The sequence below is a fragment of the Aedes aegypti genome, chromosome 2 (genome assembly GCF_002204515.2).
Source record: "Aedes aegypti strain LVP_AGWG chromosome 2, AaegL5.0 Primary Assembly, whole genome shotgun sequence".
Taxonomy (NCBI): domain Eukaryota; kingdom Metazoa; phylum Arthropoda; class Insecta; order Diptera; family Culicidae; genus Aedes; species Aedes aegypti.
In genome coordinates this window covers 148,645,470-148,673,281 of record NC_035108.1, presented here as the reverse complement: position 1 = coordinate 148,673,281, position 27,812 = coordinate 148,645,470, and the positions used below count along the sequence as shown (strand labels likewise).

Here is a 27,812-nt window from a genome sequence, read left to right as displayed (position 1 = left end):
CAAGCCAGCGGCTTTATTTTTACGCCATCTGAAAGCTTTTTATCTTGATTTTGCTGAGAAATATGGAAAAACTACGAAAACTCATTATTTTGTATTTAATATCGCTTGTGCCACTCTGGGAACACATGTACCTATAGAACGCACTAGGGTGTTTTATGTATTTGGACAGAGCTATACGCGTATATTATTTGGCCACCTCCATTTGATGTTGCCGTAAATGGCCAAATTATATACGCGTAACGGTCTGTCCAAATTACATTGATCATCCTATATCCAATATCTGTTCCTTATAGTAGTACAAGCAAAATCGTATTTCTACAAAACTTTTATATTTTTCCTTTAAAAAATGGATCAAAAGTTCCGATAAATGTTAAACAAGTTCTAAATTCTCCAATTACTTTGTTCAACAAAAAATTGTTTCTCTTTTTACTGCCACTACAGGAACAATAGGTCTACTGTAGGTGAAAGGGAGCTTAAGTTTTAAGCGAATCTTTATATCTCGACCATTTTTTTAACAAATCGAGCTGTGAATCGATGGTGCATAAATAAATAGCTATTTATCTCAGTACCATCGATTCACAGCTCGATTTTGTTTAAAAAATGATTGAAATATTATAGTTTTGCATAAAATTTAAGCTTCCTCATGCCAAAAAATGTTTTGCAACGATTCATAACAAAACGGATGTAAAAAGCCACTAGTTTTCATATTTTAAAATTCACTGAGATATGCTAAGAATGCCACATCATCCGAATGGTGGTGCATAATTAATAATCATTTTTCCCGTAATAACGGTTCTGCACATACCGCGACTTCACTCAGGGGTTATAGTGCAAATGATGCTAGGCAGTGTTCGCCGACTCGACTCGTCATCAGCAAAGTGCTACCCTCCGGAACGGCCACAACGGGGCAACCTTGACACGATGTGTTTACCGTAAAAGCAGAGTACGGTCGTAAGTGAAAATTATGATGTAAAGAGAACAGCCAAATAAAAACAAATACTACAATTCTGGTGCTAAAGGGTACATAGTGTAAATAGGAAACCGAGAAATGAGCCGGCAAACAAAGTGCGAAATTCCTCCAGCTATCGCAAGACAACGGCGGCTCTTCGGCAAGTTCACGGACCGACTCTTTCGAAGTACGCTTGCCGTGTGAAAGGTTGCAACAGCCTCCAGGTGTAAGGCGCTCTGTGCGAGCTGTGATTCGGTGCGACGGGGGTGTGAAGCGAGATTCCTGTTGAAGAGGGATTTCAAATATGGCCGAAAAATGGCGCGCGGCTATCATGAAAATCCGGAAAGGGTAAGTTCATTGATAACTACGAATGATTTGGATTTCCTGCTCAGTCAGATGAGCTTTTAAACAGAGTTGGGTCATTATTTTGTGAAAAGTCTTGTTATACTAAGATGTGGTTCCGTTGTATCTGCTACTTTAAGAACTGGGACAAAGCCTGCTTTTCAGCTTCGTATTCAATGAGCACTTCCACAGTTATTAACTGAGAGTTTTCTTTCCATAGTTGCCATTTTCCCATTCGTATATTGTGTGGCAGGTACGATGATACTCTATGCCCAGGAAAGTCAAGGAAATTTTCATTACGAAGAGATCTTGGACCGACCGGGAATCGAACCCAGACACTTTCAGCATCAAAGCCGCGGACTCTAACAACTCGGCTAAGACAAACGTTGATGTTAATCTGAATTGATTGAAAACGAGGAAAAATAACCTATGATAAAAGAAAAAGGTTTTGAATGCTTCGGCTTATTGACTCATTCGGTCTAACGAACTTTGGCCCAATAATCCCTTAGGGCTAAATGAAACTTCGGCCTAATTGTCTGACACCAAAAATGGCAGAGTAGTTCTCAGCTCTCAAGCTCTCAGTTAATAACTGTGGAAGTGATCATAGAACGCTAAGGGGGAATTCCAAGTAGAAGAAAAACTGTTTGAAGACATTGCAGATATTTTGGTACTAACAAATACCTTAACCTTGGACAACACGCACCTTGGAATGATGCTAATTTTTCTTCGATACAGTTCTCATTGTAGCAAAAATCGTCGCTCGACAATATCAGTCCAATAATAAAAAGTACGTGACAAATCGTAGATCCTTCGCTTCCCGTGATTGATGAATAAGTGATGAGAGGATAAAGATAAGATGTAATTTCTTTTTCTGATTACCTTGAGCAACCAGATAATTGATTCAGCGTGTTGGTTGATTGGAATAAATAAAACGAAGAGCGTCCCATTATGTTGAGTGGCCATGGCATGAAACGTCGTATTGATGGAGAGTGGGGAAAATTGAATTCCCGTCTGTAGAGACGAAAAAACTGTCGCGGTCTGTGAATATAATTGCACTTGCAACATACGATGCTTTCAAGAATAAAAGAAACAATGGTTTGCAATAGAGGTGGTCCGGTTCTCTATAGAAATATATAATTACTTTTCCCAAAACTCGTTCATCAAAGAATATAGTTGGATCAGGTTTTCATTCAATATGTTCATCCCCTCGTTAAGTTGGCGGATTCCGCGCAAATTCAACAGTAGTTTCTAGAGTGAAATGAACAATTCGTGGGATAGGTATATTTTTAAGTTTTATGTGTATAGATGGACCACTCTAGTAACATATAAAACACTGAGGACATGTACATCAGGGATGCGGAGCTCTTACTGAACGCTACGTAGTGACAAATCATCTATAAAGTTTTTTTTTTTTTGAATAACTCTGTATTATATTCATGGTTGGTGGCATACAAAAAATAGCACCCAAATTATCATCGGTCTAAAAATAAAATCCTGTAAAAAAACTAGAATTTTGGCAGAGGTTTAGAGGTGTGGCAAAAGGCGTAATTGCAGTTTTCCCTTCTATAGTGGATTCTGTATTATTTTGGTATGCTTTTTACCTTTATTATGGTGAATTTTAGAACCCTAAGACAAATAAAAACTTAAAAATAGTGATATCTCCATTCGTTTGGGGTGATATTTGACGATATGTATTTTACGCATGCGATTCTTGGACCTTGGATAGGTTACGCTGACTGACTAATTTGAGCCGGGATGACCATCTGGTTAGATATAGATAAGCATATGATAGTAGAATAGAAAAATAAGAACAAAATAAGATAGGAAGAAGAAAGAACATAGAAGAATTTAAGGTGGATGGGTTGAACAGTAGGGTGCGGCTTATTTTTCAAAAGTTCTCAAAAACTGAAAATTCGTGTGCTCTATTTGAGTTCAAATCACATTTAAAAAAGAAACCTCAAAATCTAGCCAAAAAATATTAACATTTAGAGGTGGCGCAAGCGTCTTGAAGGTCAATTTTTCAAGTTATAAGAAATTGACCTTTCAGTGAAGTAAACATAACTTTGTTATTTTTCAAACCGATTTTATATCTTTTAGCACCATTATCTTTCAAATTAAATTTATGGAAACTTTGTTGAACACCAAATTTGTCTTAAATTAAAACTTGACCAAGGTAAAAATACTTTTTATCCAAATATTTCCTCATTTGCTAAAAAAATAATCTTTGTTTGACCATAACTTCATTAATACTCAATCGATTCTGAGACTTTTTTACAGTTTTTGAAGCAAATTTAGTTGTTTCTAAACTGTCTTTACAACAAATTTTCTTAAAAATGGTTTTACTTCAACAAAAACTACCCAAAAAACGTGATTTTTTATTTGAAAAAATCAAACTTCTTTGGATTATGTTAGTTTTTTCGGAAATTGCATTTTTTCTGTTAAACTTAAATTTATAAAGCATCCTGCCTTTATTACGAGTCTTCAAAATTATTAAAAATTGTTGCAAAGTCCTTCCAAAGGTTACACAAATGAGACAAATGATGACAAAAATTTAAAAAAAAACTGGCATTTTTCATTAAAAACTAATGTTTTGTGCAGTTTTTGCTGAATAACTTGGTCAAAGCATTTGTTTTGTGAAATGTGATGTATGAGAGGGTTGAAAACAATTGAATTAAAAAAAAACAATCAAAACGATCAACTGATGGAACATACACTTCGTAGTTGCTACTCCGTGATCAATCAGGATAGTGATATTGCACAGAGGAACCACTCAGATGAAGCTTGGGGTTAGCTTTTTTCCATCTTCAATGTACAATCACACTATCCTTGATTTTTTCGATTGATAACGACGCCGGCCACGTCACTTATGTCCACCGGGGGGAGGAAGGAAGTTAATTAGTTAGCTGTTGTAACTAGAAAACCGGAGAATCTCCTGCATTTCCACAGCTATCTTGGAGGTAGGAGTGCTTTGTTAGTGATGGATGAGTATTCGACCGTTATGATACCACTGCGGTAAGCGGTTAAGTCGATATGATATATTCAATTTCTAGCGATATTTTTTTTTTTAATTTCTTTATTAGTATCATTCCAAACATTACATTCATTATTTCTTATATCTAGGTGTTCTGTGTTATTAGACACACTATCATCCTAATTTGGTAAAACAAATTTAAGATTTAATTAACATTTTTGTTAAACATATTACATTTCATTTGCCGTAGCAGTTCAGATTTTTTACAGGTGAGTTGATTTCACTGCTTATAAGAGAAAAAAAAAAGTTTTTAATATACTTAACCTACCTTAACCTAAACATATAATGCATTAATCGTGGCAATAGAAGATTGTAACGATTTTGCCTGAAATTATTAATTATTTTATTTTGACATTTGTTCCAATGTTTCCAACATTGGATATTCTATGTAACTCATTGGTTCTAGCGATAGATAGAACTGATGATGTTTGCACCATAATGACGCAGAGAGATAGAGAAAGACAGCTATTAGAAAGAGTGTTACAAATATGTGAAAGGGACGGGCCTAGGATTGAACCCACGACCTTCTGCTTGCAAAGCAGAAGCGATAGCCCATTAGACCACCAACCCCGTCTGAGAGGTTTGAAAACAATTGAATTAGCCTCAAAAACATGTAAAAAGATTTGGAATCGGTTGAGTAATCATGAAGTTATGGTCAAAACAAAGTGAAATTTTTAGTAAAATGAGGAAACATTTGAAGTAAATTTCTTTTAACTAAAACTTGTTTTGATTTTAGACAAATTTGATGTTCGACAAAGTTTTCATATATTTAATTTTAAAGGTATTGATGCTAAAAGTTTTAAAATCGGTTTAAAAATAATCAAGTTATATGTTCTTCACTAAAGGTCATTTTTTTAAAATCTGAATATTCACATTTAAGACGCTTGCGCCACCTCTAAATGATGATATTTTTGACTCAGATTTTGAGGTTTCTCTTTTAATGTGATTCGAATTCAGTAGAGCACACGAATTTTAGGTTTTGAGAACTTTTTGAAAAATAAGCCCGCACCCTAGTTGAACAGGTTGGAGGGTGTAACTAGTATTATATTGAATGTCAGAGAGGAATCTTGAAAAATCTTGTAGAAAACGATGATAATATTAATTTCTTTTCGATATTAATCACTGAGAAATATTCTGTGCAATATTTCTTCAACTAGGGGAAGTGTATTAATTTTCGAAACATCACTAGTTTTTTAACCCATTCAAAAGATTTTAGATAACTTTGAATAGAAATCCGAAAAATGGCACAGTATTCTCGAGGATCGAAAATTAGGGCTTTTCCTCTCGTAACGGCTTTTCTTCAACACTTTCATGAGAAGTTTCATCATTATTCTTCTTGGTAGATAGAGATAATAAGATATGCTTTTAATATTTTCTTTATTTTAAGGTTTTGACTTTATTAACCGGTTTATTCACCTCAAGATACACTATATATACATTGCGTGCTTTTTAGTTTGATGATCGCTTGAATGTTTGTTTCCTTAATATTGATAGGAATTCACTCAAAAATACCTGCTGGAAATACTGCATCACATAGTATTTATTGAATAAATTATTTTTTATATAACTTCATAGGAAGATCCCTTCAGCTCAGTCCAGTGCCTATTGAATTTGTTGCAGAACTTGAAAAACTTAAATTTGGTTTTATAAAAGAGACTTTTAATCTTAAGTGCTTTATCACTTGAACCTTGCTTGCTTATGCAGTAATTTGAACTTTGACTACCGATTTTTTTTTGTAATGATGTTCTCCGATCAGGCTGAAATTTTCTTCTATATAAAAAAAGATGTTTTGCAAAATATTAGATTTTTATATTAGGGGAAAGTGGGTCAAAATGACCCTCAATGATTTCATGTCACTACACATGCAAAATCACAAAAACTGATATAACTTTAGTAAAAGTGCACGGATTATGTTTAAATTTTGCTTGATTACTCTACGCTATATGGTCAGGGTTCTGCTAAACCGCACCAAGTGCCAAAATCTTTATTCCGAGATATTTTACTTTAAAGTCCTTTCCTGTACTAGTTTATCGCGGACGAAAATTTTAATTTTTTTTATCGCTCACATGCCATTAACAGTGTTCAAAAATTAAAGATGTAATTGGATTTCATTAAACAATATGAAGCACTCAGTTCACTCTGGCTGAACAAAAATTGAAAAATATGGTTCTTGGTTCGGTATGGTTGGATGTGTTTCGCAGTTTTCAACAACACAAATAAATTGGAGACAAATGATGCTTATCATCACCGTGCATGTTAGAATCCATGTCACAAGTGTTTATGGGAAGGATTCGTGTGTATTGAATCAAGGTTCTCAGGTGTTCATACATAAATCCTAATGATCGAAGAAAACCATGAATTCGCTCAGCCAAAGCGCACCAAGTTGCTCCCATTTGGTGCACCTTTCCTGATCAAGTATACAGTTCAATGCGTGAAGGGTTCACCAGGAATGACCATCCCTTCAGATGTACATTGACCTGCTGATGTTTTACTGCAATATAAAAATAACCACAGAATCTAAAAGTTGTTTGATTTCCATCACCATCATCATCAAAAAAAAGTTTCATCCGGATTCGAACTCGTGCCTTCTGAGTGGCTATCTAGTGTGCTACCACTAGGCCATCATTACTTCTTGAAGGAATGGTGATAAATATGAATCAAGTAATGTGCACTTTGTCTGACGGGGTTCGATGGCGAAAATGCCATTTTCTGAACAACTAAAGCGCACCAAGTCCACCTGAGTTGTTCACACAGTAACAGATTAAATTAATTCGTTTTTTCATTACGGCTTCTGTGTGGATTGATAAACATATTATACAACAAGCAAATGCAAGTATTTATTGCATGTAAATGCCTTTATTTCATGTCTAAATGTGATTTTCAGATAAACAGTACTTGGTGCGGTGTGGCTGGATAAAATTTCAAAGAAAATAGACCAACGCCACCGAAGCAATATTTAATTTTATTTAATCAATTGCTGCCCAATTTCACTGGCCTCTGTTTCTATGAGTTGCTTGGAATGGATAAATTGTAAGAATATAGAAGGAAATTGGAAAAACATAGCTTTATATCTGAAAAATGAATTCCCTCTGATGACGTTCGTTGGTTTATGGTTCACTCTGGCTGAACAAAATTTATGATCTAAGATTACAAGGAATTGTTCAAATCACTCGATATTTTTATGGTAGAGAGGTTATGATTATTTAAGTCCGTTGGTGTGAAAAACTCAATTTGTGAAAAAATGGCACTTGGTGCGGTTTAGCAGAACCCCGACCATATAAACTTTAAGATAAGCATGGTATGTGAATTTTGAATGTACTTCAAATCGAGTAAAACAAGTTTTTCATAAAAAATTTAGTGATTTTCAAATCGATTTTTTTCTTGCCAACCGAACTAGGTCAAAAAACTAAATATGACGTTTTGTAGGGCAACTCATGGGCTTTCATTTGAGGTGTAATCCAGATATGCCGTTTCAAAAATTTTCGAAAAAATTTTTTTTTCGTGGTAGAGTTTGAACTTGAGCCATTTTGCGAGTACCGCAACCCTCTTACCTAGAGAAGTTGTATTGATGTTCTCCGATCGAGCTGAAATTTACAGGAGTTGTTTTCCTATACAAACAAATATTTCGCAAAATTTCTGATTTTTATATTAGGGAGAAGTGGTACAAAATAACCACTAATGATTTATTTATTTTTTAATACAAAATCAATTAAACTGCTTATAGCTATAGTAAAAATGCACGGATTTGTATGGAATTTGGCATGTTGACTTTACGTTAAATGAACTTCAAAATAAACATGGTATTTGAATAAAAAAATGTTTCAAATAAAAAAAACTGTTGTTTTTTGTAAAACTATTTTTTTTTTTCAAATCGACTTATTTTTTGTCAACCGAACTAGGTCAAAAAACTAAATATAAAGTTTTGTAGGGCAACTCAAGGGCTTTCATTTGAGGTGTACCATGGGGAATCAAAATCCGGACGGTATAAGTAGCGTATGGAGGCCTCTTGTCTGTAGTTGTAATACCGGTTTTATCATACCGTGTTGCCGCTGCCATATCTGAAAGAAATGACACTTCCTTGCGAAAGTGATGATGTGGATAACAATTAGGCATTGCACCAATGTTTTCGTTGGCAGCCTCGGTGGTTTAGTAAAAAGCCTTTTTACTTCTCACGCTGTTTGGTTGGGAATCAACTACCGCATTTTTTTTTTTTTTTTTGGTAATGTTTTGATGGGATCGATTGGGAGGTCCACATGTGTGTGAACCTTAGGCGGCATCCACAAATTACGTGACGCTCTAGGGGAGGGGGGGAGTAGGCTTAAGCGTTACGGCTCATACAAAAATTTGAAATTTTTCATACAAAAAGCGTTACGGAGGGGGGGGGGGGAGGGGGTCAAAAATTTCCAATTTTAGCGTTACGTAATAAATGGATGCCGCCTTATATGATGATATGTCTGCTAGAGATCATTTTGTAAATAATTGAGTTTAGCTAAATTTAGACTGACTGCACACATGGCTGCTATGAGACACTGCACTGTTTATATCTGAATGGAATTTTGACTTTTAATGGCCTTGATGTTTGCAAATTTCACGAAAGAAAGAAAGAGAGAGGAATATTGTTAAAAATGCATATTTTCTCGATAATTGTCAAAAAAAAACATATTTTTGAGTAAAACTCGTTATACGTTACAGTAGTTCTTGTGATTTTGTGTATTTTCCAACACAAAAATATTGGGGGTCATTTTGACTCACTTTTAAGGGAAAAGTATAGTTCTGCCAAATGGGTTTCTTTTTAAAAAGTAATAAATACATCTTGAAAAACTATAGATTATTATGAGCTGGTTGACAAGCTTTAAATTTTGCTCATTGTAACTTGGTTACCTGATTAAGTTCAAACACTACAACGAAAAATGTAGCATATAAATCCGGACACTATTGAATCAAAATGCGAACAACTATGTTTTAGTATGAAATTGTTAAATTGAACCATGCAAAGCTTTTCAAAATCAACTAAATATATCACGCCTTTAATTAATTTTTTTAAACTATAACTTTGTATATTATTGTGTTACAATAACAGTTATATTATAAAAATCATATTTTTCATTCAATATAGTTGTATAAACGTTGTGGGTGTCTTCGTCTACACCAAGGCGGGTCCAGCTCCTAGTCGCTACAGAGTACAATGAACCAGCCTTGGTCTACACTTTCACTAATATAAGTTCACCACGGAGAATAGAAGTTCGTCTGGAGTAACCTTTTCGTTTTTTTTTTTCAATTAATTGTCAATGGTAACTGAGTTATAAATGCGTGTAAAATGATCAATCATGTTTATAACAAGGAAAGAATTAAAATAAATATATTAACCTTGAATTAGGCATCTTATTGGTAATTATTATCAGAGTGTCCGGATTTTGGTACTGTCTGAACTTTGATTCACCACGGTACTCCGCGAATGAAAGCTCTAGAGCAGGGTTGGGAAAAATCTTGAAATTTACTCCACAGTAGCCAAACAAAGCAAATCACAGTTAGCGAAGCCTATGAAACTCACACCCATCGCTGCTGTAGGTAAAAAGCTTTGAAAATAGCAAAATACCCGTTGCTAAAGGCAACCCAAAATTACTGTAGAATAATGTTCTATTTCCCGCAGAATTTCCCGCATTTAGAGCCTTCAATGACACTAATGATTTAGAAAAGTCGTGCACCCAACGTAGGCTACTTGATGAGATTCACATTTTTGAACTACTGTACCGGGAAAACTCAAGTGAGTTTCTCGAAATTCAAGCCACTATTGCCATTTCCAGGACTGCTCTTGAGTTGTCCTACAAAACTTCATATTTAGTTTTTTGACCTAGTTCGGTTAACAAAAAATAAGTCGATTTGGAAAAAAAACTGAATTTATAAAAAAACAGTTTTTTTTTTATTTGAACCATTTTTTAATATCCAAATACCATGTTTATTTCGAAATTTATATAATTTAAAGTAAACATGCCAAATTTCAACATAATCCGTGCATTTTTACTATAGATATTGCAGTTTAATTGATTTTGTATTTAAAATTAATAAGTGGTTATTTTGTACCACTTACCCCTTATATGAAAATTTGAAATTTTGCGAAATATCTTCTTTTATATAGGAAAACCCCAGATAGCCGTAGCGGTAAACGCGCAGCTATTCAGCATGACCATGCTGAGGGTCGTGGGTTCGAATCCCGCTGGTCGAGGATCTTTTCGTCAAGGAAATTTTCTCGATTCTCAGGGCATAGAGTATCTTCGTACCTGCTACACGATATACACATGCAAAAATGGTCAATTGGCAAAGAAAGCTCTCAGTTAATAACTGTGGAAGTGCTCATAAGAACACTAATCTGAGAAGCAGGCTTTGACGTGATGCCAGATAGAAGAAGAAGATATAGGAAAACAACTCCTGTAAACTTCAGCTCGATCGGAGAACATCAATACAACCTCTTGAGGTAAGGGGGTTGCGGTACTCGCAAAATAGCTCAAGTTCAATCACTACCCCCAAAAAAATTTTTTTCGAAAATTTGTGAAACGGCATATCTGGATTACACCTCAAATAAAAGCCCATTAGTTGCCCTACAAAACGTCATATTTAGTTTTTTGACCTAGTTTGGTTGGCAAGGAAAACATCGATTTGAAAATCACTAAAATTTTTATGAAAAACTTGTTTTTCTCGATTTGAAGTACTTTCAAAATGCATATACTATGCTTATCTTAAAGTTTATATAGCGTAAAGTAATCATGCCAAATTTCAACATAACCCGTGCACTTTTACTAAAGTTATATCAGTTTTTGTGATTTTGCATGTGTAGTGACATGAAATCATTGGGGGTCATTTTGACCCACTTTTCCCTAATATAAAAATCTAATATTTTGCAAAACATCTTCTCTTATATCGAAGAATGATCCCTGAAAATTTCAGCTTGATCGAAGAACATCGATACAAGAAGGGGTTGCGGCTCTCGTGAACTGGCTCATAAGATCTCCGCATATCATTCCGGTTTCAAGATAGCATGTGCTTGAGCTACCACTCCTTCTTCGTGCTGCTTTTTTCTTTCTGTGGTGGATCCGCTTTTCTTCGGCTCTCGCTGCCCTGTACTGCTCTCTGTTCTGTCGGGTACCAGCCAAAAGCATATGGCTTCTGGAAACAATCTCCATGTCTGTCACTCTCTGGCGCTCTTCATCGAACCAGTCGTTTGTTTCGGCTTTGTCGTTGACCAGTGCTAATCACTTCCCGCACCGTTGTTGTCACAGCTTCGAAGATAGGGTCTTACAGGCTGTGGATATCACCAGCATTGATCCAACATTGATTCTTCCCAACTGCTCGTTTAGCTGCTGGCGGTACTATGCAGCTACCCTCATCAGTTAACAAGCGTTGGATATTGAAGTGCAGCGTTCTTTTAATTCTGGAAAATGTGACGCTAGATAACCACCCCCGAATTGTACCTACACCGAGATAATGATCCGAGTCGATATTATGGCCCGGGAGATTCTGACATCCATGACATCTGAGAAATGCCGCCCATCAACGAGCACATGGTCTATTTCGGAGCAGGCATCGCCAGATATGTTTGCAGATATTCTTTCGTGCGAAGTAGGTACTACTGATTGTCATCCTCCTAGCAGCAGCGAAGGTTACTCGCCTGATGTTATTATCATTGGTAACGGAATGGAGGCTTTCCTTTCCAATGATTGGTCGGAAGAATTTTTATTTTCCTATCTGCGCTTTTGTGTCACCGATGACTATCTAGACATCTTGTATTGGATACTCTCCGTAGGCCTTATCTAGGCTCTCATAGAACTAATCGTCCATGTCATCACGCTTATCGTTTGTTGACGCATATATGCTGATCAGGCTTTAGTTGAAGAACTTGCCTTTCATTCTCAACACACAGATTCGGTCGCTTACCGGTTTCCACCGAATGATTCGCTTCATATGCTTCCCAATCACTACGAAGCCAACTCCACGTTTTGCTCTGTCGTCGTCGCTGTAGTAGATGTGGTGCTTGAATGAAGTATTAGCCATTGGATCCACTGCCCGGAATTCACGTTCTTCAGTTTTCGGCCAGTGTATCCCGTGGTTCATCCTTCCCTCTTAAGTAACCCGTTGCCTTCCATATTATGTCATGCTAGTCTTCTTCATATCTTTCGTTTTTGTTGTTCCTATTTATTCATGTGGTCACTCCGGTTCAACAGTCCAGCGGTTCCTAATATTTTTCCAGTTGCGGCCCCCTATGAAGTTCTACAAACATTTTGTGAACACTTGAAAGAAATATTCTTAAAATGAAAATTTATTGAAGCCTCCCAACGGATATTCTTGACAGACTCAAATAAATTGCAAGTCTCTAATCAACCACAGGTATTTCAAACGTGTTGATCAAATGATCCACTACCTCTATTATATATATGCAAAATTCGACCAAACATCTTCCAACAGACCGATAAGGAATTAAAAGAGATCTTGACGAAATTCAATAAAACAATCTGGTACCTGAGAAAAGTTTTCGAAAAGCTACCACCAGCAATTGGTTAAAAATGTTCTCAGTAGCACAATACCAATTTCTTCAAAACCCATTCCAATAGGTTTGAAAAGATTTGAAAAATTTCTTAGGATGTCTCCAAGGGTACGCGAAGTACTCACCACACCTCTACGAGCTGCTTTGAATATTTTAGGAAGGTTGCTAAAGGGATTCTTATCAGCCACATGCCGGCCATTTAAAGAATCCACCGGATATCCATCGAGAACATTCGCAGAAATCTAACAAGGATCACGATCACAGATAAAAGTCCTCCTGATAGACTCGAGAAGGTTCCTCTTATGGTTTGAGTAGAAACCGTGCATAATTTCGAATGTCTTCAATGCCGTCAAAAGTTCGCCATAGAGCCTTCAAACATTTTTATGAGGTTCTAGCCAGAGAGCTGATGAAATCTGAAAAAAATTAAGTCTAAAATCTGCTTGGAACTTCATATTGATATTTCTAGGAACGATATTAGTTTCTGATTACTGGTTTAAAAAAAAGCATTTGATTCATTTGACCAAATTTTGCATGATTAGTTCAATTATTATTAGTATTATTATTGTGTCAAATTGTATCTTTCAAATTCGTTTTATTTTTGTTTCGCAATTGTTTTTTTCCACACAGCAAAGAAGAATCGCCAAATAACAGCATCATTTCATGGTATATTTAATAATATCATTCCTCGCCAAGCTATGGCTTTCGAAAGCTTTCATTCATTGACAACGTTCTACTCAATGTAAAGAAAACGTACAGAGAAACGAGTGAAAATGAATTTCAATGTAGACTGGTTCAGCTATGAGATTGAAATTATATCATTGCCTTATGCGAGCCGTTTCGAAGGATTTCAAAGGAGCCATAGAACGTTCTTCCAATTTTCAGGTTATTTGGTGGCTTGCGATAGTGAGAATTATCACCCGAAAAAGCTTACACGTTGAACACTTTGTTCTAATAAATATACGCAACTAGGGTTGTCACATCTATGACGGCTTAAACCAGCCGACGGTGTATTGCAAAAACCTGAAGTTCGTAGACAGTCAATTTGGACAAATTGAGATGTAGAGTTGTGAAAAAAATGGAATTGTTCTGGTGGGGTTCGATGCCACGACTTTGCGACGCTAAAAATAAAATCTCTCACTATTAACAACTACCGAAAAGCTAAACATTAGACACATTCCAGTGTAACGCGACACCACGAGGAACCGACTTTTATTATCAAATTAGGCCTGTTCTCGGAAATATGCCTTTTGACCATATGATGAAACGGGTTTTATATTTTGCATATTGAATGTACTTGATGTTGTGACATTCATTTTGAAACATAACACTGTATATTTAGTAACAAAAAGCAATTGCATTTCGTAACGCAACACCATCGCTGAAATGTACTTTTTCAAACATCACTCTATAATCGCCTATATCTGCTCTTCTATAATTTTTACAATCCGGGTTTGTTCTAGGCAATCCTTCTATGTATTGATAAGAACCAGAGTGTGACTTCAAACTGGAAGGAAATATTGAATAATTGCAGAATCTCATTGATTTCATTTTATGAACGCCGCCTTACGTTTATCTTCCAACAGGGTTCTGCAAATGGTGTCGCGTTACGCAAAATGCATTTTTTATTTTAATTGACTAAATCGGTAATGTTGCTTTCGGGTTTCGGAAAAAATGTGTATGAAATATTGTTATTTGCTTAATACATTCGACATTGTGCCTCACAGTGGAGTAATTTGATCCAACACTGGTTAAAATTAATGTAATGTTTCTGTGAAACCTTTTGAGGATGTCGTGCTTTGTAAAAGTGTAAATGGCGCTTGGGTTCACCATATAAATTTGACTAAATTCTTTGCAACAATATTTAGATGTTTTTGTGATTTTTTAAGAATGTTTCCGGTATAGTGGCTTCGGATGGCGGCGCGAATAATCTTGAATTTTGACACATGGTAGAATGGTTGAATTTGATTTAAAAAGAAAAACTATGTAAACCTTTCAACGATGTACTTTTAAAAGTATGCTTTCGTTTAAGTCGACAAGCAGTCGTTGATGGTTGTCGGAACTAGCCGAAATTCAATAACACAGGGGATGTTAATGCATCTGATAAATGGTTAAAATAATTATTAAATTATTATTCATTTTAAGAATATTGTTTCAGAAATTTGTAGAAAACCATAATACCTTTCTAATGATGAGTCGAAAAATCTGTAGAGCTGCTGTACAGTGAAGTAATTGCACTTTTTTTGGGTTTAATTTTTTATCCATCCCTTTGAACTTTTTTGAAGATGATGAAAATATCCGATGTAAATTCGATTTTTATAATCTGCTGGTTCAGACATAGCGTCTGCAGTTGGGCGGCATCCATTAATTACGTAACGCTAAAATTGGAAATTTTTGACCCCCTCCCCCCCCCCTCCGTAACGCTTTTTGTATGAAAAATTTCAAATTTTTGTATGAGCCGTAACGCTTAAGCCTACTCCCCCCTCCCCCTAGAGCGTTACGTAATTTGTGGATGCCGCCTTGTTTAGAATTTACTAATAGTGGTCTGAAGGATACAGAATTTAGCGGCACAGGGGTGTAATTAGACCTAATATTGGGCCAATAATATTTCAACGTATCAATGTAGTATTTTGAGAATCATGTTTTAGCAAAATGGTTAAGGACGTTTATGGTCTCAAAATAGTGATCTGAATATCAAGGAATTCTGCCGCACAGAAGAGTTATTAGATCAGATTATTAGGCAAAACTGTGAATACAGTTTAACTAATGAAATTTAATTCCTCAATTATTCAACCGATTGCTTAAGCTTTCATTGAAAGGAAATAGTTGTACCAGATTTAAGCGTTGGCGCAATTCTACTGAAACCTTCCGCGTTTTTGTAAAAGGTAAATATGTTCCATTTTGCGCAAAACTTATCAAATAATTTAAAACAGCTCTGGTTTTTGGTCTGGTTTTATGAAGCGACCCAAATCTTATCCGGAAAGTGCCGGTCAGTGGAAAAATAGCCTCACACATGTTGGGGACTGCTTGGCTTCAATAGTAAACAACTTGGAAACTGGAAAATCAGCAATATTCATAAAAATTATCAATTTACAAAATCATCCTATCGGAACTGCCCATGGACCACTGCAACTCCCTTTGGAAGATCCGCAAAATTGGTCGTAAAAATCATCCTAGACTACTGCGCGTTTTTTTTAAACACGTAAAAAATCATAATTATAGAACATATAAAATTTGCAATACACGTATAATTTATATTGAAATTAAAGACCACTTTGATCACCGAAGTAAATTGCAAAATAATTCAAATTCATTATTATACAACGCAAAAGATGCATGTCAACTTAGACAAATGTCATAACAAGACATCCAGAAGATTTGAAAAAAAAAAAAACTACGTGTGTCTAAGTTGATTTTTACGAGATGACTATTTTTTACGGTTGCTCCAGACCCTCTTAAGAGCTTCATAGTGGTCACCTATATCCAAGAACAATCCCAGTCATCCGGTATAGTTAGTAATTGATTTCTGATATGTTTGAAAAAAAAAAACCGCAGTGATCTAAGATGATTTTCACGAAATGACCATTTTTACGGATGTTTCGGATCTTCCAGAGGTCGTTATTGTGACCACCTAGGTCCATGAACAATTTAAATAATCTATTGCGTTCTATAATAAGGAATTCTGATGAGTATGCATAAAAAAACTGTCTTGGATTATTTTCATGAAATGACCATTTTTATGGATATTCCGGATTATCCACCAAAAAACGAAGTTGTTCATCGTCGAAGCCAAGTATTCCACAACATGTAAGAGAATATTCCTGCACTAAACGGCACCTGTCAGATAAGATTTGGGTCACTAGCCAACGAGTTCATTCAAAAACCAGAGCTACTTAATCGGATATTAGTGAAAAACAAGGAAATACAGACATACTCACATTTCACAAGAACGGGGAGGGTTTCAGCGGGGCGGAAAAGCCAGTATAATTACTTCCTTCGACTTCGAAAATTTCGAAAATTGGTGGTCGAAATTAACGTAATGCGACACCATAATTTTGCACCTATTGTAACTTTTCGAAGAATGATCCGATTTTATTTTTTTATGGAAACACATATCTTGACGAGTAGGAAGAGAATACAGAATATAAGAGTTCTATAAGAAGTATTTATTTTACAATGTCATTAATACGGCATTTTTCGTAACACGACACCATAATAATATTACTATTTGAAAAAATACGTTTTCAAAGAATCAATAATTCGGTAGAAAAAGTTAAACCTACACATAACAATGTCATCTAATACCCTTCTAGTGAACGGATAAGACAGTCATATTACAATTGATATACTATGATACACAGCCTATATAAAAATGTTGTTAAATGTCTTAATTTCTCACCAATCAATTATATAAATTTTATATAACTTTTCAGGTATGTTTTTTACTGTATTTTCAATCAAATTTATGTATTTTATATAATTCAACATATTGTCTTTCATGTTCTGCATAGCTTTGTAAATATTTTAGAGTTTGAATTTTTGATATCTTGGCGTAGATGTGCGTGGAATGTGTCATTGGCTTTTCGGTAGTTGTTAAACTTCCACTCGGCTGGTTAGCCGTAAACCACGATTCATAATTAAAAACAAGTAGGAAGATTTACGGCTTCGGCACCATTCGACTATTATCGGCAACCAAATTTCAAACACCAAATACACAATATTTTTCTGTCAAAACACACCATTGAAAATATTCAGATGATTCTTTGCTTTGTCAGCTTCCCGCTGACGAGATTTGCGAGACGGAACAAACAATTTTGCCAGAGATGTCATCAATTCAAATGAACACGCCACAAAATGTAATTGATTCTGAGCTGCCGAACAGATTCGCCTGCAGCGCTTATGGGAAAGTTGCCGAAGAGATTGAGGCTGCCGACAATAGTCACACTGACAAGAGATGTTCGCAGCGTTGTAAAAACGCTTCCAGAAATTTTTTTACAAGTCTGTCGGTGTGAATCGATAGAGGATTGAGCAACGCATGAATGTAAACACACAAACACGTAATTTGGCTGCTGATGTCCGAGGCATCTAGGAGGGCCGAAGAAGATGTAGTGTTGTGAATGAGAATATGGGGTCGTGGATGGTGGTTTCATGGCTACCGCTTCTGCTTGAAAAGTAGAAGTTCATGGGTTCAATCGCAGACCCGTCGTTTTCCTCGTACTTAGTAGTTGTAACTTTCACTTGCTTCTATTGTCTACTCTTGATCTATCGCAGTTGATTTATTTGTTCAAAACATTTGCTAGAACCAGAGAGAAACAAAAAATCGTTTCCCTACGCTTCTATTCTTCCTTCATTATAGCACGCCTTTCCTTACGTCTGATGCGTAGGCAGGCTGCTAAACAAAGAGCAAGCCTCTCTGCCATAACACTACCAACCCTACACCTTCCCGTATGAACTGGCGTAGATGTAGGGCTGTATCCGGTCTACTGTGGGCCAGTTCGAAATGCATCATCAACTTCTGCCCCTTCCCCTCATTAATCCGCATTCTGACGTGGCAGGCGCCATTGTTTCCTTAATATAAAAGATTACACTTTAAAGCACTTTAAACACTAAGGGTGTTCGTGAATCCCTAGCAGTCATCTGGTTGTTTTTTTGTGTAAGTGCAGCTGATCTTGCGATACTGGAGTAGCAACCATGGGCGGCCAATCAAGCTCAAGCTGACATGTAACGCTATTTTCAGTATCGCATAAAGCCGAAATTTTTATTTATAAATTTTAACTTCTATAAGATGTTCTTCACACAATTCTTGCCGTAAAAGCAATAGGTAGCCAAGTGTGTAGCTCGATTTTTGGGCGAACCACTGGAAGTTAGAGGAATATATTTTCTCTTATCATAGCGTTGTAAAATAAGGTGTGAACTCATATTCTCAAAGACATAGTGCTTTATACCCAATTACTAAAGGCTATTAGAACAATACCATAAATTATGCGAGAATCGTGGAGAGAACATCACTGTAAGTTTTTATCTGGGCCGTTCTAATAAACATCCTCACAACAACGATAACTTCTCACAGGGAGCGATATCTGCCGAAGGATGTCTTGTGTACTACATGGATTCAAAGCTTACAACATGCAGACATCGGAAGCATTATCCTGTCTAGGTCAGTTCACGCTCAGGTGAAAAATTAGTTTGAGATAGGTTCTGACAAGTTTATGCGTGGGGGCAAAAACGTGTAGACTGCATGTCCTTTGAAGCACGTTTGCAAAGCTGAAAGCTGACAATGTAACTTAGATGATAAGCACTCGGAGGAAGTTGACGTCTAGACTGGTAGTTCAAGCTGTGATGGTAGAACGTCATTGCTTTCAATATAAACCTCATTTGACAAACCCACCCAATATCAGTTGTCATAACATTCCTCTTCTTTTGTTTCTTTTCCAGCTTGGCTATAAAAAATGCAGAAGACAACGGGCCTACGAAAAAAGACCCAGCTAGTTCCGATACGCTTTTCGATGGTGAACAGTAAGTAATATATGAATGCCCATTACGGTATTGATTCGTAAAATATGGTCAATAAAGAAACGAGTCGATTAATCATACTCGCGAAGTTGATCGATTCGTTCCATTCCGATGTTGATTCATAAAATTCTAATCCACTGAGAAAACCTTTTATGGCTGCAGAAAATCGAATCAAACTATAATACCCAACTCCCCTTCCCTATGTTACTCGCAGTGTGTCTGGAACCGTTATTAACAAAAAAATAACTATCAATTCTGCACCTACTATTCGAAAGATACTTTTTGTAAATATTTCATCAGAGGATATAAAAGTAATATTCATTAGAAGATTTAGGGTAATTTTGATGAGATATTTTCATGTCAGCAAAAATTTCAGCACAATGATGAATTTAATTTCAAACAATCATCAGATTCACATTCAACATTCAAAAGATGTGATAGCTAGTAATATTTCTTATGAAATCGAAGACATTTCCTTGATGGTTCACTACAATGAAACTTCAGTTTTATCTTACTATGAGCAAATTACACGCAGCGAACTGGACTATCGAAATTCATACATCTTGCCTTATGATAGATGGAACGATTATCGTAATACAAAAGCTTTATGTATCGTTTTGTCATCACTCCACACCAGGACTTCGATAGGTGTGGGGTGTACGCACAAACCCAGGGACGAAAAATATCATGCTCACTATACTCAAATCGCTGACATTTATGCCTCCATCAAAGTAACCGTACCAAAGAAGATGGCACAAAAGTAGATAAAGAAAACAAACAACGATACCCGTATGTCGTTGGTGTTTTTTATTATCAGAAACAGAAAAGTGTCAGTTTTAGAAAATTGATTATCAAGGAGGTTCACATTAATTAAACAATATTCTGCTATACGGGTAATGAACGATCCGATGCACGGAATCGATTATATTGACGCGTCTTTAGTGTCCTTCGTGCAAAAATTACAACTTCCCGAAGCGGAATGTAAAAAATTCAAGCTGGTTAGAATGAATATCATTTTTGTTTCCGATAATCACAAAGCGGTTGAGTATCAGCAGGCTGAAAGGAAACTGAAAATCTTGCGGCAAGCGCTTTGCCAATCTTTGTTGTGTTGTCAAGGTGAGGATAAAAACAAATAAAAATCAACGAAGATTCTACCCAGCAAGTGTCAATATAGGCGAGGGTAGATTGAGTATTTTCGTCTCTGCACAAACCTATCAATCGCAAGGTTTGATTCCAGGCTGCCATGAAAACTATTTTTGTTTTCAAATTTTGGTTTCATAAGTTAAATTTATGAATTTCACCCCGATTCCTTGTGGCGACACCGCTAGCGCATGACGGCTCACCATAGTAGCATGTCCGAAAGAACTTGAAACTATTGAGAACCAGAGCTACAGGTCCAAAGCCCTGATAAAGGTGGATGGTTGTGATGGCTATGACCGTGGTCATCATGTAAAGAACAAGCGGACGATGCTGTATCGTGTCAGCATCGAGGAGGCAGCCCCTCTAGCACGATGTAGGTAGCGCAACCCTGGTTAGGTGGCCTATCGAAGACTCTTCACCAACCAAGAAAGGCAAAAGTAGAGCAAACGGATTGATTTTACGGCAACAGACCCGGCAACGAATAAAGGACAACGATTGGAAAGTTGGATCTTGGAACGTGAGAACTTTGAATGAACCCGCGCGTGTTGGGCTCCTGGCTCGTGGACTGCGGAATGTCGGCGTGAACGTGGCAGCTATCCAGGAAATACGCTGGCCGAGAACCGGAGAACGCGAATTCCGAGCGGTGGACCCCATCGCCAACACTTCATTCAAGTACCACATCTACTACAGCGGTGGCGACAGAGCAGAACGTGGAGTTGGCTTCATAGTGATTGGGAAGCAGATGAAGCGAATTATTCGGTGGAAACCGGTAAGCGACCGAATCTGTGTGTTGAGAATGAGGGGCAAGTTCTTCAACTACAGCCTGATCAGCATATATGCGCCAACGAACGATAAGCCCGATGACATGAAGGATGAGTTCTATGAGAGCCTGGATAAGGCCTACGGAGAGTGCCCAAAACAAGACGTCAAGATAGTCATTGGCGACGCAAATGCGCAGATCGGGAAAGAAGATTTCTTCCGACCCGTTATTGGAACGGAAAGCCTTCATTCCGTTACCAATGATAATGGCCTGCGGCTAGTAACCTTCGCTGCTGCTAGAGGGATGGCAATCAGCAGTACCTACTTCGCACGAAAGAATATCCGCAAACACACCTGGCGACACCCGAGTGGCGATGCCTGCTCCCAAATAGACCACGTGCTGGTTGAGGGGCGACATTTCTCAGATGTCATTGATGTCAGGACCTTCCGAGGCCCTAATATCGACTCGGATCATTATCTCGTTGTAGCTAAAATTCGGGCGCGGTTATCCAGCGTCACGAGTTCCGCAACACACAGAACGCTACGCTTCAATATACAACGCTTGTCGACTGATGGGGTAGCTGCGCAGTACCGTCAGCAACTAGACGAGAAGTTGGGAAGAGTCAACGTTGCTGGAGACGTCGACAGCCTGTGGGACCCTATCCACGAAGCTGTGACAACAACGGCGCGGGAAGTGATCGGCACTGGTCAACGACGAAGACGGAACGACTGGTTCGATGAAGAGTGCCAGAGGGTGACAGACCTGAAGAATGTTGCCAGAAGCCGTATGCTTGTGGCCGGTACCCGTCAGAACAGAGAGCGGTACAGGGCAGCGAGAGCCGAAGAAAAGCGAATCCACCGCAGAAAGAAAAGGCAGCACGAAGAAAGTGTGGTAGCTGACGCACAAGAAAGCATGAACCGAAATGATATGCGGAGATTTTATGCAACGGTCAATGGTGCGCGGCACAATACCGTACCAGTGCCCGCCATGTGCAATGACCGAGAAGGGAATTTGCTGACCGATAAAACGGCGGTGGCTGCCAGGTGGAAGGAGCACTTCCAGCAATTGTTGAACGGTGAGAATGGAAATGTAGCGAGGAACAGGATGAACATAGATGATGACGATCAAGCTGTGGACCCACCGACCATAGGAGAGGTTAAAAAGGCTATCAGCGAGCTGAAGAACTGTAAGGCTGCTGGGAAGGACGAGATCCCGGTCGAGCTTCTCAAGCACGGAAGCGAGCAGCTTTACCAGTCGATCCACCGAGTACTTCTGAAGGTATGGGAGGACGAAGAATTGCCCACCGGCTGGTTGGATGGCCTCATCCGCCCTATCTACAAGAAAGGGCACAGACTGGAGTGTGCCAATTACAGAGGAATTACCTTGCTGAATTCGGCGTACAAAATTCTGTCGCGCATCCTGTTTAACAGACTGAGACCGCTCGAGGAGTCCTTCGTCGGCGAATACCAAGCTGGTTTTCGTGAGGGCCGTTCGACAACGGACCAGATGTTTAGCTTGCGAATGATCCTAGACAAATTCCGGGAGTATAACTTGCAGACTCACCATCTGTTTATTGATTTCAAGGCGGCGTACGACTCAGTGAAAAGAAATGAGCTTTGGCAGATAATGTCTGAAAATGGTTTTCCGGCGAAACTAATTAGGCTGATACGTGCTACGCTGGATGGTTCGAAATCAAGTGTTCGGATCGCAGACGAGGTGTCAACCTCGTTCGTGACGTTAGACGGATTGAAGCAGGGAGACGCACTTTCGAATTTACTGTTCAACATTGCACTTGAGGGTGCTATTAGGAGATCTGGCGTGCAAAGAAATGGCACTATTATCACAAGGTCGCACATGCTCCTTGGCTTTGCGGACGATATAGACCTGATTGGAATCGATCGCAGGTCAGTGGAAGAGGCCTTCGTGCCTCTGAAGAGGGAGACAGCGAAGATAGGCCTGACCATCAATTCTACCAAGTCGAAGTACATGGTTGCAGGTAGAGATAAAGTCAGGCATGGTGGTGTAAGTGCTGAGGTAGTGTTTGATGGGGATGTGTTTGAAGTTGTTGAAGAATTTGTTTACCTTGGAACACTTGTGACATGTGACAACGACGTTTCCCGCGAAGTGAAAAGACGTGTTGCGGCTGTGAATAGGGCCTTTTACGGACTACGTAACCAGCTTAGGTCCCGCAGCTTGCAAACCGAAACTAAATTCGCCCTGTATAAAACATTGATTCTTCCGGTGGCTCTCTACGGGCACGAAGCGTGGACGTTGAAAGAGTCAGACCGGAAAGCTCTCGGTGTTTTCGAGCGTAAAGTGCTGCGGACAATACTCGGTGGGAAACTCGAAAATGGTGTGTGGCGCAGACGCATGAATCACGAGTTGTATCAAGTGTACAAAGATGCGAATATTATCAATCGTGTAAAATACGGCAGACTTCAGTGGGCTGGTCACTTAGTGCGAATGTCAGAAGAAAGAATTGCGAAAATAATATTCAGCAGGGAACCAGGTAGAGGCCGGCGGCTTCGGGGAAGACCACGAATACGCTGGCTGTACGCAGTGGAAGAGGACCTGGCGACCCTAAACGTTCGGGGCAACTGGAGAAGTTTCGCCCAAGACCGACGAAGATGGAGCTCTACAATACGCCCGGCAATGGCGTGATGCTACGCTGTAGCCATCAAGGTATCAAGGTATCAAGGTATCCTTGTGGCGAATTTGCATGTTTATCGATAGTCCATTTACCTGAGTGTAGAAATGGTACCTTCGAAGTTTGCTATGCTTTTATGGTCTTCTGAATTTCAAGAAGTAATTTCAACAGAGAACTAAAGAAGTAAAAATGCATCATCGTCAGTACAAGCTGTGTTTACAAGATAGAAGTTTCCTCTATGTCATATTCCTAAAATATCCTGACCTGACAGTTAAAGTTAGACAAAACGGGCAAATAAAAAACCGTTTAATATATCTGCAGAATAGATGGCCATTTTTTCGTTAAAAATGGTTCCAAACACACCGTGTTAACCAAATTGTCTTTTTCCAGACCGAGCCTAGAGGAGATCCGCAGCTGGGGCAAGAGCTTCGACAAGCTGATGAGGAGTCCTAGCGGGCGAAAGGCATTCCGAGACTTCCTCCGCTGCGAATATAGCGAGGAAAACATCCTCTTCTGGCTGGCCTGTGAAGAGCTCAAGAAGGAAACCAACCCCGAGGCGATAGAGGAGAAAGCTAGGTTTATCTACGAAGATTATATATCGATTTTATCACCGAAAGAGGTAGGCATCTCCGCGTGTTTTAAGCTTCCCAAGGGGATCGGACCACTGGACTGCTGCAAACGGTTTTCACACTTGTACTCCAGTGGGAATGGCCTCCAGTTGCTTGGTGTCGGGTTTCTTGCGGGCGAGTCAGTCGCTAAAGCGTACAGTGGGACGAAGTAAAAAAAATGGGACATCTGTTTTTCAGGCAGTTTTCAATTTTGACAATAAATAAAATAGTCATTTTTCACAGAATATGCCACCTGAACTGTTATTTTAGTGTTTAAATGAAATATTCAAAATATAATGAAACAATATAGTATATGTCGAAACGCTTGACTCAAAAGATTTATCGCAAATTCGTATGTCCCACCTTTTTTTACCTCATCCCACTGTGCACCGCCAGAAGGAGATTGCAAAGTGTGAAAATTGCACATCCCGTGTGCCTTCTGTGTGGATCCACTTAATTAAAAGTTGATTAAATTAAATTATTCTATCTTCCTGTCGCTGCCGCCCGTGTTCATGGAATCTTCGCGCAAAACGATGACTCACCTGACTGGATTGCACTGGATGTTGCTGCTGATGCCACGACTGGTACTGGTCGTTCAATTTGGGCGCTCTTGCAACAGGTGTCGTTAGATTCTCGAGTACGGGAAATAGTTAATAGGAATATGGTGGAACCCACACCGCACACATTTGACGAAGCTCAACTACAAATTTATACACTTATGCATAGAGATTCGTATCCGAGGTAAGTTATTTGAAATAATTAGGGGGTTGGTTCGTGGTGGTCCATAAATTGTTTTAGGGGGACCTGGCGGCTAATGAGATTTGAAGTGTAACAATTTTGAGGGTTTGACGGTAGAAGGAAGAAACTCAATTATGACAACGAATCTTGAATCTTGAAACATGAAGACAGCAACTTTCAATTTTTCCTATCCATCTTGACTTCTTACGTAGACACATCCTCAGAATGCCTTGGTCGACTCGCCCGACAAACAATGAATTTCAAGCTCTATGGACCGATGCACGAGTTCACTATCTGACCTTTTAAGCGGTGTCGTGTTATTTACGTGACCATGACAACGAGTGAATTCGGCTCCGCTCAAACGTCAAATTAGTGAACTCGTGCATTGGTCCATTGCTTCCGAAATGGTCACACAACGATCTATGGATCAATTCACGAGTTCACTAATTTGACGTTTAAGCGGTGCCGAATTCACTTGTTTCCATGGTCACGTAAATAACACGGCACCGCTCAAACGTCAGATTGTGAACTCGTGCATCGGTCCATAGGTACAAACACCGTTTAACAGAGGTAGCTGGTCATAGTAGGCTCTCCAAATCTCACCCACCGTTGAATGTAAGGGTTGGTCCCAATCCAGTACCTGATCTCTCTTTTTCCTGAATTTCCTCAAAAGCTAGGTATAGCAGGTACTCTGGGGGAAGTGGCCAATTAGGAACATATTCGGAACGAAAACAATATGGGCATCAAATTCAAGATTTTCAAAGGTGATGCTTCCGGAATCATTTCCAGAACCACCGACTGTCAAAATCGCTCTATAGTAGGTTCCAGGTGCCCCAGGGGATGTGGTTAATTCAAAACATGTCCGGAATTACATCAATATGGGTATCTAATCTCACGATTTTAGAAGGTAATGCTTCCGAAAGCACTTTCAGAACCACCGGCTGACATGACCACTGTACAGTAATTTGATACCCACATTGATATGGTTCCAAACATGTTCCTAATTGGCCACTTCCCCCAGGACACCAGGGCACCTGAAACCTACTATACAGTGGTCAAAGAAATTAGTTGCTCTGTAAATGCTTCCAGAAACATCACCATCAAAAAATTTCATCACTATTTCCGGATATATTTTGAATTGGCCATATCCCCCGGGGCACCTGGAATCTACCATAGAGTGGTCATGGCAGCCGGTAGTGCTGAAAATACACCGGGAAGCATCACCTTTAAAAATCTTGATGTTTGATGCTCATATCGATATGGTTCCAGGTAGGGTAAATTATGTATTTTGGACAGGCTAAAGATATGTCTGGAAACGGTGATCGATTAACTGCAATAAATACAAATATTTTATTAAGCAATGTTGCTTATATGTTTAATGTCCCATTGTACCTTGAATTTCTGGGGAGAAAAAGCTTACAAACTGTAGTATTAGCTTCCAAAATAGCGTTTTTTGGCAGCCTGTCTGACATACATTTCGGACACCTAATATACATTTTGGACACCCTCATGTGAATATAATTTGGACAGAGGCGTTATCTCAATATCCATACAATGGTTTCTTGAAAAGACGATCATATCATAATACTGTAAGAGTTTACATGTGACTTATGCATTTTTTCGCTTATTGGATGTGTATACTAGTGAAAATCAATAATTTCATTTAATGCAAGCAAATATCATCAGATCCACGAAAAAACGCCTGCAAGTATGCATGCATGCGACATTCCAGTGTGTTTCATCAGATGGTCAAATTATATCAACTGAACAAAAACCATAATCTATTTTGGACAACCCCATATATACTCATGTTAAGATTTTAGATGAACTTAGCTTAAATTTTAGACATATTTAATCATGTTTACACTTTCAAACTTTTTGTGAATGCTAATTCTGAACGCTATTATTGCATTTAATGTATGTTCTTGAAATGCACATCCTCTTGCATTCGTAGGTTTCACAGATGTTCTGTAGATACAATTTACAATTTTTATGTTTTTGAAGCCAATTTGTAATTGTTATGAAAATGGTCATCATTAATAAGTAGCATAGTGTATAAGCAATACAATACATGATTTCCCGTACATGTATACTCCACCATCTCATTGGAAATAAGCATAGAACGACTAGCCTGTCCAAATTATATGCATGTCCAAATTATATACGTTACCCTATGTTCCTATTTGGCTACTTTCCTCAGGGCACCTGGAACCTACTATAAAGGGGTCAGTGCATCTTCATTTCATTTATTTAGTTAACATCTACACAGATGACACTGAATCAACAATTTCACGCCACAATACTCGGTTCGTGGCCGCATCTCTCCATCCTCGGTTCTGCCCTACGCTCGCCAAATCGATACGCACTTGATCCGCCTACCTAGCTCGCTGCGCTCCACGTCTTCTTGTACCAACCGGAGCGAACACCATCTTTGCAGGGTTGCTGTCCAGCATTCTTGCAACATGCCCTGACCATCGTATCCTTCCAGCTTTGGCCACCTTCTGGATGCTGGGTTCGCCGTAGAGTTGAGCGAGCTCGTGGTTCATCCTTC

At 38.4% G+C, this 27,812-nt stretch overlaps 1 protein-coding gene across 3 annotated transcripts in view; it reads left to right on the top strand.

Moving 5' to 3' along the window:
• LOC5568840 (regulator of G-protein signaling 17) overlaps positions 1–27,812 on the top strand; it is a 244,442-nt gene that overhangs the window by 198,872 nt on the left and 17,758 nt on the right. For 2 of the 3 annotated variants that reach the window (XM_021842682.1, XM_021842683.1), the window contains exons 3-6: positions 821–1,297; positions 19,291–19,371; positions 24,306–24,534; positions 25,143–25,264. In XM_021842682.1, the coding sequence (XP_021698374.1) occupies positions 1,254–1,297; positions 19,291–19,371; positions 24,306–24,534; positions 25,143–25,264 (476 nt within the window). In that variant the 5' untranslated portion in view covers positions 821–1,253. The remainder of the gene's footprint in view (positions 1–820; positions 1,298–19,290; positions 19,372–24,305; positions 24,535–25,142; positions 25,265–27,812) is intronic. The other variant, XM_021842681.1, reaches the window with a different exon arrangement.